The 10,778-nt window shown below is 40.9% G+C and overlaps 3 protein-coding genes across 3 annotated transcripts; 1 reads left to right on the top strand and 2 right to left on the bottom strand.

Moving 5' to 3' along the window:
* Positions 1-465: 465 nt before the first annotated feature.
* On the bottom strand, positions 466-1,485 carry K441DRAFT_679553 (uncharacterized protein; the record flags this gene model as incomplete). The annotated part of the gene is made up of 3 exons (XM_067651275.1): positions 466-468; positions 550-1,039; positions 1,349-1,485. The coding sequence occupies 3 exons, from the start codon at positions 1,483-1,485 to the stop codon at positions 466-468; spliced, it is 630 nt and encodes a 209-aa protein (XP_067501072.1).
* Positions 1,486-2,425: 940 nt separating this feature from the next.
* K441DRAFT_574584 (uncharacterized protein) lies at positions 2,426-4,732 on the bottom strand (the record flags this gene model as incomplete). Its single annotated transcript, XM_067644103.1, has 5 exons — positions 2,426-2,613; positions 2,724-2,810; positions 2,860-3,006; positions 4,424-4,439; positions 4,664-4,732. Coding segments are annotated over 5 exons (507 nt in total), but the record flags the coding sequence as incomplete, so codon positions are not given.
* A 302-nt stretch (positions 4,733-5,034) lies between these two features.
* On the top strand, positions 5,035-6,468 carry K441DRAFT_664526 (RCC1/BLIP-II protein). Its single transcript, XM_067649365.1, has one exon. It carries the CDS (start codon positions 5,143-5,145, stop codon positions 6,388-6,390), a length of 1,248 nt encoding a protein of 415 aa, XP_067501074.1. The 5' UTR covers positions 5,035-5,142; the 3' UTR covers positions 6,391-6,468.
* Positions 6,469-10,778: the final 4,310 nt, after the last annotated feature.

Genomic DNA, 10,778 nt, shown 5'->3' on the forward strand with positions numbered 1-10,778 from the left:
CGACGCTTCGGCCCAAATGCTAATAGCTTGCGACGAGTCGATATATTAACGCGAATATAGCCAGCCAGGCGGTCGCGGCGACGCTTAACAGTTAGAGGCTAGGGTGGGGATCGGTAAGGCAAATGCGAGGTAATGGGCGCGCGACGGTCGCGCACTAATGCAGATACGCACAACGTAAATTCACGTGATATTCTAACTTGATTGGGAAGGAACTAAACTTAATCAGTTGGGGGGTGTCCATCTACCTAACATATATTCTTAATTCTTAACTAAATTTTGGTAAGGACTAGCTAAAGTACCTATTTACTCTTAAATCCTCTGTAGAAAATCCATAAAGTAGATAAGGAACAGTTTCTTTGGGGTGCCTGGTTTATGAGATAAAGTTGGATTGCATTCTTGGATTAGAAGTGCCTGGGTTTAATTTTAGTAATTATAATCAATGTGTTAGCACATGAATGGAATACATCACTATAAAACATAAGTTTAGTACCCGGCTTCTTACTCTATCCTATACAGTCGCACCCTTAAAGCTAAGTTCTCCACACTCACCACCATACCTTTTGAATCAAGTTGGAACACGAACCGGTCTAGCGGCAGTGACCCGTACGCAACCCCCTTGATGTCCACCCACGACCCACAGTCCGTCGAGAACACCTTTCCTTCAAGCGCCGGGAGCCCCACATCCTCGAACACGGCCTTGAACGCCTCCTGCTTACTACCATCTACCGCAAAGGTCCCAAGTCCCGTGTAATATAGCCTCGTCGTCGGATTGATTCCCCTCGTGCTCGGAAACGACTGCAGGCGTAGCGCCATGTCCACAATATCTGTGCCATTGCTCATCCAGGGCCCCACGCCGAGCTCCGGCCTGTCCAGATCGGTAGTGATTGTCAGCGAGGAGCTGAGCTTGCTCGTGTCGTTGCTCGCGTAATGGCCTCCATACACCGTCGTCGCCTCTTCCCCGTGCCGCGGCGTCGAGGGCCGGGAGCAAAGCCCCACCCAACAGGTCCGCGATAAGAACCGTGAAGCCGATGTCGATGTCCTGGAGCACTATGGAGAGTGACGTATAGCTGCCTATGCTACCGGCCTTGTTGTAGGCGGTAGGGGTTAGCGCCGGATACGCCGGACACCCCAGGGCACGCCAATGGCGGCCTCCATGATGGAGGTGTAGGCAACGGGGTTTAGCTAGCGGCGGGTTAGGGTAGGGTTGATGATGGTGGAAGTGAGGATTGCGCGGCCGAGAGTGGCCATGTCTGCGGTGGAGGAGAACATGTTTCCGGAGCTGTGGGGTTGGGTATGTGAGATGGATCTTCTTTTTTGGAGCTGGGAGGCTGGGTAAAAGCAGACTTACGGGGATGCATCGCCTGGATAGACCTTCCAAGACGTGCTGCTGGCCGTTCCAGGAACGATGCCGAGCGATTCGTTCGCCACCCAGTAGTACGTATTCGTTAAGTTCAAGGTCGTGGGAATCCTCTTGTAGAGGATCATAGGGAACGATTTGCCTGTGATGTTCTCTAACGCGTAAGCCAGAAGCTGATAGGCTATGCTGGAGGAGGCCGGGGTTTCCCAGGCTGGTTAAGAGGGATAGAGACTAGTTATACCGTTGAAGATTTCTGAAAAGACAGTCAGAGCCCTCATCCCTTTATGCCTTTTCTATACACATGAGGAAAGGGAACGCTGACCGTCGCGTCCACTAATCTTATCCCGATATATCCTATTTGGCGTTAATATAACGACCGTTTGGGGGAGGGAGGCCAATGGTGGTTCGGCTCTACTACGCATTCTGTTCAAGTTATCTAGCCAAAGAAGATGAGATTCATGGTATGCAGTGTTACATACAGCGAACTCTGCCTTTCAAGAAAAGTTGCTGGGAGGCTTGGCAGGGACACCCGAGGCGCCTCTAAAACGAGATTAGGAATCGCCTACATTTATCGATAAAGAGTAGCCAATCAGATCACCTGAATTCGGTGCCCGTACTCAGGAATATAAGGCTGGTAATATTCGTAATATTTTATATAAAATCCTTGGAAGACGCGCAAGCATTGAATTGAAAACGGTGTTCCCGCACGGACCACTTACTCTGAGGACCCTGACGTGTTAAGGGATAATATTGCAGCTTTATATAAACTAACAAGAAGCGCCCATATCTTTAAGTACCTGATTTTAACCTATATACACTAGTCTAGGGCTAAGGTTCACTTAATTAAATGCTGGAATCACTTCACGAGTTGTTCCCCACCATGGAATGCTTGCTGCTTCGAATATATTGCTCGTAGCCTACTGGAGAGAGCTGCGATGGCTCATTTATGTGAGACACGTGACTGGTTGTAAATCCGTCTATATGGCCTGATCGATTTGATATGGTAATTAAATAAAACGCATGATAAAAATCACAGGAACGCGTGTTCTTTGGTTGATAATTGATTATCTAGTCCATGGCCATTCCCTTGAAGATGCTGTTTAGAGCTGCTTTCAATGCCCGATACGCGTAGGATCCACCGGTTGAATTATCTCCGATACTGCCGACTCGGCTTGACATGACTCCAATGCGAGGCCTGTTCGATTTCAGTAGATTTGGGAGGAGGGTTTGGGTGAGAAGTGTTGAGAGTCGACCTTCTGGTGGAGGAGGCTGGTTGCCAGCCTCCCTATTATTGTATTATATATAGCCACAAACCTCCCTAGATAGGGAAATCAAGTCAAGCATTACTTTCCAACAAGTAAGGAACCGAACGTATTCACAGAGAAAGTATTCGTGAGGACCTTCTCATCAACGGTTTCGAGGCTGTCTTGCTCCTTCGGTGACATGGCTCCTGCTAGGTTGAACACGTTAGTGGCATAATGAAACTTCGCTAAATTACTAACTCACAATGTTGAGGAGAAGGCCTAGAGGATGATCCTTGAATCCGTGCTTGAAGGCTTGAATGGAAGCCTGGGAGGGAACAGCAAGCTGGGCTGTGTCACAAGCCGGTCCTTTTAATTTATCTCCGATGGTAAGGTCAGTAGCAAGGACTTTGTATCATTATGAGGAACACTGATTAGGTGAGAGCGACGAAAGACCGGAAAATTTATCGCAGACGTTAAACAAGATCACGAAGCGACCAGGTTGCCTGGAATAGTTGAGAAGGAAGTAGCTAAACTCGTTCTTAGTGATGACGATATTGAGGATTAGTAGGTATGTTTGCTATGAATTCATTCATTCTGGCGTCGAGACAGCGGAAATGACGCCTCATGAAACATGCGAAGATGGTATCGATTGCCCACCACATATGACATGTTATTATTATAAAGAGTTACGGTTGAGGGCATTGGGCTGGTGGCCAATAACAGTGATCTTATTGGACTGGACTGGAGTGGATTTGACCCCCAAATCCACTCCATACGCTAAGGAGGCGGTGGAGCTCCAGGACTCCAATATGGCTCCAGATCAAATATATACTATAAATAGTAAGTCTTGGCAGAAGGTAAGGAAAAAGGTAAGGAAGGAAGAACGTACCAGATTAACCCTAAATCACAAGGCCTCTATATAAGAAGCTTCGTAATCTTCTACCTTAATCGCCTCCTCAAGGGCGGCATGTGCGCCCTCATCGTGGCTCTTACTCTCGTCATCATCTGACTCTATAACCACAGGCTTACCGGCCCACCTGGCTCCCCCGGAGGTAACTCTACTACCGCATTTACTACTGCATTTTAAATATAATAGTACTGATATGTAATCGAGTCGTCGCCTTCCTTTAGCTATAGATCCTCACTCTAAAGTTATATAGGTAACGTGCGTTGCTTTATATGCTTCGGTTTCTTCGTTAAGGCGTTATATCGAGTTCTTGCCCTACAGCTTAAACTCAGCCACCTCCTTTATGTCGTCGGCTTTTAAATTAATCAATTTCGGGGTAAGGATAACGTTGTCAGATGGTAGAGGTAGGCGTACTAAGAGAAATCGTTCTATTGCGGAGGTAGGAAAGTCAAATATAACACAACAGCAGGTGTAGATCAGAGCCGCAACAGCATAGCGATGGCAGTAGGGGCAGGTAACCAAGTGTCCTACACTACTTATTGGACGTGAGTTAGTGGTAGGGTTTTAAGAGTTGCCGATTGGCTTCCTCTTATGCACTGACTCCCTAGCGCTCTATTCCTCCTCAGCCGCAGTTCGAATTGGGTATAGATTTGGAGCTCTAGGAGTTAAATCAACCAAGATCTACTCCAATCTACCAATTAGAAGGCCCAATCCAAATCCACGTCGACTTTGAATCCACACTGGAGCTCTAAATAGACCCCAGTCCAATAAGATCACTGGCCGGTAATTAAGGCCTGGTAAAAAAAACTGCTTCTGGATCTGTTTAATAGATTAGAACATTATAATTATATCGCGGTAGTGGCAATGTATACAAATGTAAAGACCTCTTTTCGTACAGAACTTGCATTCGAGAACACGCATGGAAGCCTTCCTGCACTTGACATAACTTCATTTTGAAATGAATGTAGTACCTCGGAACACTGTAGAGCTGTTCACAACTTAGTCTATTTTGAGAAAACTAACAAAAGTACGGGTCTCACAGAAACCCAGAGTAGGCACGGCGTATAAGGTATTGCGCCGTTACATGAGTTTGAACTATATTAAAAGTGGTACTCCTAATTGGGAGAAGCGGGAGAAGCGGTGCAGAGCGGATACCTCTTTGATTATCTGCGCAAAGGCATGGCCAATGCCAGAATTAGCGCCCGTGATGATTGCGGAAGGTATGTCAAGTTGAAGGCAGAAAGTTGAATATTAGTGTGAGTATGAGTATGAGTATCAAAGTCGTAATATGCTGCATTGAATGTCTAGGTGGGGATCAGCCATGTCGGATGGCTAAGCACGGCGTCTACGCTGACAAGAGAGTGCAGCAACGATCAAGCAGCGTGCCAGATGAGATTCGAAGCAGAAGCTGGCGACCAATTGAGACGTTTTATGCCGGATTGTGCGGGGGTAAGTTGCGAGGGGCACGGGGATTGAGATTGCGATTCCCTGTCTGCGATCCAAGCGTCATCCGGGTAACGGCACCACAATTCTTCCCTTTTCTCTCCCTTGTCTCTCCCTTGACGCTCCACCCAAACCAACCCCTATCTGGGCATTCAAATGAAGGTTTAGATGGACTCCAAATCGACATCTACATGGACATCTACGCCTGGGGTTTCAACGCATTTCGGCAGTTGGCTCAGCACACCGAGGAAGATATACTCAGTCCTCTGAGAATAGCTTCGGCTGACAACGCCCAGATTTTGTTTGTTTCCTGGTCCGAAACCCTTGTTCTCCTGAATAAAAGCTATCGACTCTTGGGCGGCGCTTCAAGCTGCCTGTCTTCCACAATCGGATTGTCGGAGACGTCTTGTCCTGATGTGATCCCGGCATCCTTCTTCGGTGCACATGAAGGCGTTCAAGGTTGCATTTCCGGAACCGGACAGCTTTTCTTCCTTGATACGCACCCTTTCAAGCGTTCAATGATTGATCACACGTCTAGCACCACATCTTCAAAAGCATTCCAGCGCTTTGGCATGAACCTTGACCCAATCAAGCTCACCCACATTTCCATCGCTGGAAATTCTCGTGTTGCGGTAACATTCTGTGAGAAGTCTGAAGGAACTCCGCCTCGAACATACATTCTCCAATTCGGCACTGTAGAAGAATTCAGAACATGGTATAAGAGCCATCCTTTCTTCGATACATCTGGTAAGGCTGATCCGCTACCACCTACCTCTTCTTCAGGAATTCGGCATAGCTTCTATGTCATTCCTGGACTTTCCTCACAGCTCGTTAGCGGCGCCACAAGCTTTGGTCTCCTCACAAGCACCGGCTGCATCTACACCTGGGGAGACTCTCGTTATGTTCGTTGTCTTGGAAGGCCAATTGCAGACCTATCCTCTGCTTCAATTCCCACGCAAATTCCTTATCTTTCTGAAACACGCGTGGAAAAAATAGCTTCCGGAAGTTGGATGAGTGGCGCATTGAGCAATGAAGGCGAATTGTTCATCTGGGGCCAGGGTAACCCTAGTTCGAATGGAGAGATTGCCGCATTGAGAACAGTTCGTGAAGAGACCGACAACGAAGATGAAGAAGATGAATTTGTGAAGGAAGTCTGTGTTACCATCGATAACTTGCGAGCATGCGTATACGATTTCGGCATTGGATCAGGCCATTTGGTCGTTGCTGCTGAAGTGAATAATTTAGAAAAGGTCTTGAAAAGGGCACTGTTCTGTGCCGGGCAAGGTGAGATTGGGCAGCTTGGGCTTGGTCAGAAACTACAATTTCTAGCAAACTTGGCCGAGGTACAGGAACTGAGCATGAAGCGAGTCAGAAGTGTGGCTTGTGGAGGCAATAACAGTTTTGTAGTTGTAGATAGCCTGTCCACAGTTGAAGCTTAGTCACATTGCCTAGTAGTAATCTTTATCAAGAAACCTAGCAGTAGTTTACGCTTTTATGTAGACTACCGAGCTCTTAACGCTATTACTATTAAGAACTAGTACTTAATCCTATTAATATAAGAGATATTAAACTAATTAAGTAAGGCTCACTTCTATATAAAGCTTAATATTATCTTTATATTTAACCGCCTCCATACTATATAAGGAGATAAATAGTTCACTATATTTCATGCCTAGTACGGATTATTTAACTACTTAGTAATGCTATTTGGCTTCGTAAACGCCCTAAGCTTATTCTAATACTATATAAATAATACCCTACGCCCCTACTTGACGTCTTCTATCCCTTAAACCGTTAATTTTTCGTCCTACGTTATCGATAAGTATTTAGCCAATTACGACGCATAGATTCTTAGCCGTGATTAGAAATATAAAGCTATTAATATTTGACTATTTCTTAGCAAAAGCTCTACCTAGGTTCAATCCTTGGTGTTAAGTCAATTAATATAAGGCTTTTAGCAACTAGACATTGTTAAAGGTACAGTTATAGATAAATAGAACTTTAAGTATGGTTCTTTTGGTATTATAGATATAGGCTATATCTTTATCAATAATATAGTACCCTAACGGTTTAAGGGATGCTGCTTATACTAATAATATCCTTTTATATAGCAATAATATATTTAAATACTAAAAATACGTTAAACTTATTTTATAAGCTCTAAGCGAAGCTAGTATATAGTAAGATATAGATAATTACAAGTTCTACTAAGTGGAAATTCTATATCTTAGACTTATTATTTCTATAAATAGCTTATAAATACATTTAATAAAAGTTAAAGTAATTACAAACTAGTAAAAACTTAAGAACGTTAAGGATATAAAGGCTTTTCTAAGATTTACCAATTTCTCCGTCTTAGTTTTATCCTTAATAGTTTTGACCTAAAAGGGTAAGGCCTTTATTTGTCTAAAGGTTATATTTACTACTATATCTATACTCTAACGCTTTAATTTAAACTAGATAAGTATTATAGAAGCTAACCTATCTAATTATATTATTAGAACCATTCTATTTTAATATAATAAAGAATAATAATTTTCCTATTAATAGTTAATTATCGTCCTATATTATCGATAAGAATTAGGCAATTAAAAGGTATAGATTAAGTAAAGTTCCTTCGTATTATATATACGGTCTATACCTTTATTAATAACGTGGTACCCTAATGGGTATAGGATAATCTAAAGTATACTTCTTAAAACAACTAAGCTTAGCTAAATATAATTATAAAATCTATAATAAAAAATTATTGGCTATTATTTTATATAAGAGTAACTAGAGCTAGAAGGTATTAGATTTTTAATTAATGTCCTTAGTAATTATAAGAATCCTATAATACTTTATAACCCTAAAATAGCTAAGCTAATATTAGGCCCACTAGTTAGAATATCTACTCCATTTCTAATCCTTAATTACGTAATACCTAGGCGCTTAACGCTAGAAGCCTAATACTCTAACCCAATATATATAAGATATACTAGCAGTTAAAAAAGCGCTCTTCTATAGCAATTAGACCCTACTTTGCCTTAAATTATTTAATCCCCTATTAAAGATCTTATGGTATATATATTTAAAATAGCCAATTAATTAATTAAATAGGCTATAATTAATAAATACCTAAATAATAGGCTTATCTAAAAGACATTTAGGCTAACATAAGATAGTATTAAACGCTTAAGAAAGATCTTTTTAAGTAAGGGTAAGGTTTATAGTAATTACTTAATTATACCTAATTATAAAAGGGATATAGCACCGTTGCGCGTAAGGACTTGGCGTCTTAACGTATATATAATATATATCTGCCTCCTATATATACCCCTTCTTCTTTATTTAAGCTTAGTGTCTTTATAATATAGTATTCGTTTAAGCTTTACCTTAGAGGCATTTATTTAAGCCATTATAGATATTGTAACGGCTTGTATAAATACTTCTAAAGTAAAGCTTATAGATTGCTATCTTATAAATATACTAAGCTAAGGAGAAGAGGAATACCGCTAAAGCGCTATTAGTAAACGAGCTAGTAGTAGGATAGTAGAATACGACAGAATACTGTAACGGCGCTACCGCACGTTACCTGCCAAATTTTGCCATATTCTGCCGACCTGCGATTGGCCCGCCCAAAGCTAGCGCCTTAGCGACTCACCCTATATATTTATTTACATCGGTCCTAGCGACCCCTTTTCCTTCTCTTTAGCTTAGTATCTTCGTAATACAGCATTCTACAAGCTTTGGTTTAGAGGCATTTGTATAAGCCGTAATATTATACTAAGCTTACTTTACCCTGCCTAGGAAGGGCTTAATAATATCCCACCCTAAAAAAAACTTCGTCTATAATAACGCATTAATGCGCTATACTTAGACACTAAAAAATAACTCTATACTACCTAGGAAGGCCTAGATAATATCCTACCTTATAAACTAGATAGGACTAAACCTATACTCCTAGAATTAAAACTAAAGCGTATAATACTAACGAACCCTAGGAAGCTAATAATGGCACCTAAAGCTAGCTTATTTAAGAGAGCTGCCTTTACCTAAGAGGAACCTAAGATCTAATTGGGATCAGAAATTAAAGATAATAATAACGTTATAGACGTATACGAGCAGATCCGCGCCCTTGCAACTAACTAGGAAGCTAATTATTTAGAGGTAAAGAATATATAAGAGACCTTATAAGAAATCCTAGAAAGCCTCGCGGCCCTATAAAATAGCTTAGCTTCCCCTTTTTAAAGCCCTAGCTAACCTGTTTACTTTACTAAATATAATAATAAAGTAATTAAAGTCTGTTAAGCTCTTTAACCCCCTATTACTATCTAATAGGATAGACCCTACCTTTAAGAATTAAAGGATTTAAGTATAAGGAAAGCTCCGCGTTAACTATAACTATTTTTTTCTAAAGAAGCTAAAATACTCTACCTCTTTAGCCAAACTACTGGGGACGCCTAGCGGCACCTTTAAGCTAAGTTTAAGGACGATTCCCCTGTTCGATTTATATCTATTAATAAGATAATACAGCACTTAGCGGCTATTTATATTAACCTAAATAAAGTACGGGATACCCGTTATAACTATAATTGCCTAATAATAAAACTAAACTAACCCTTTGCTAAATTTTAGACTTAATTCCTATACCTTACAGAAAAAGGCCAGGTTCCCCTTAAAAACTACCGATTAGACCTATATAATAAGCTAATAATCCAGCTATAAGAAAAGATTACTGTAACCTTAGATAACCTACTAACCTATAAAAAACTTACAGCTTATTGCCTATTATTAGACTTAGAACTAAAGCGGATTAACGCTTACCCTAATTAGCAAAAGCAACTCCGTAATAATTAGAACTCGCTAGCTATACCTATAAGAGCTAGAGCAGGAAGATAAGTTATAACTACTCTTATACTAAAGGCGGTTATAACTACGCACTAGTAAGCCTCGCCCGACTAGTTATATACTACGCCATTAACTAGTATTCGCCGCAATACTTTAGTCGACTCTGCCTTGGCTATATGCTATAACTATAATAAGTAGGGTTACTTTACCTCGTTCTACCTAGAGCTAAAGGATATAGGCGATATTAAGGAGATAAAGGAAGGAGAAACGTCTAATAAATCGGGAAAAGAAGAACCCTAGGGAAAGACTCCCCCCTAGGGTACCCTATTAATCTTAAAGAGATTAATCTTAGTTAGTTAATGGGTGGAAAGTATTTTATAGTTCTATATATAGTATCTTAAAATAGATATAGAGTTAATATAACCGCCCTTATTAATACTAGAGCAAATAGCTTCGCCTTTATAAATACTACCTATATAAATAATATTGCCAAGTTTTTAAATGCAGAAGCTATCTAACTAGAGAAGCCTATCTAGGTAAAAGGCTATAACGGCTAAGCTGGTTAGCCCGTTACCTATATCTTAAAGTTATATATCGCTTTTAACGGACGACGCTAATATAATATCCCCTTTTATATCCTAGACCTAGGGTCCTATAATATAATCCTTAAATAAAAATAGATATCCTATTTTAATATTTAGTTAAATGTATAATAAAGATAGTTTATCTAGCTAGAGGATAGACTAAGGTTGCCCTCCTTTATTAGGGAGATCCGAACTAACCGTAAGATACTAGCTATAAGGGCTAACCCTACCTACTAGTAGGATATCTGGGCCTATAACCTAGCCTTTACCTAAGAAGACGCCCACTATAAAGCTAGAAAGAACTCCATACTAATAAAGATACTCTCCTAAAGTGCTATATTTAAAGAGGACTCTATATATAGAAGCAGGACAAATAGTAATATAAATAACGTCTAAATCGCATAGATTTAACC

This window comes from Cenococcum geophilum (genome assembly GCF_001692895.1).
Source record: "Cenococcum geophilum 1.58 unplaced genomic scaffold K441scaffold_38, whole genome shotgun sequence".
NCBI lineage: Eukaryota > Fungi > Ascomycota > Dothideomycetes > Gloniales > Gloniaceae > Cenococcum > Cenococcum geophilum.

Excerpts from the sequence above, each read along its gene's own strand:
- K441DRAFT_664526 (XM_067649365.1), top strand. The coding sequence starts at position 5,143 with ATGGACATCTACGCCTGGGGTTTCAACGCATTTCGGCAGTTGGCTCAG.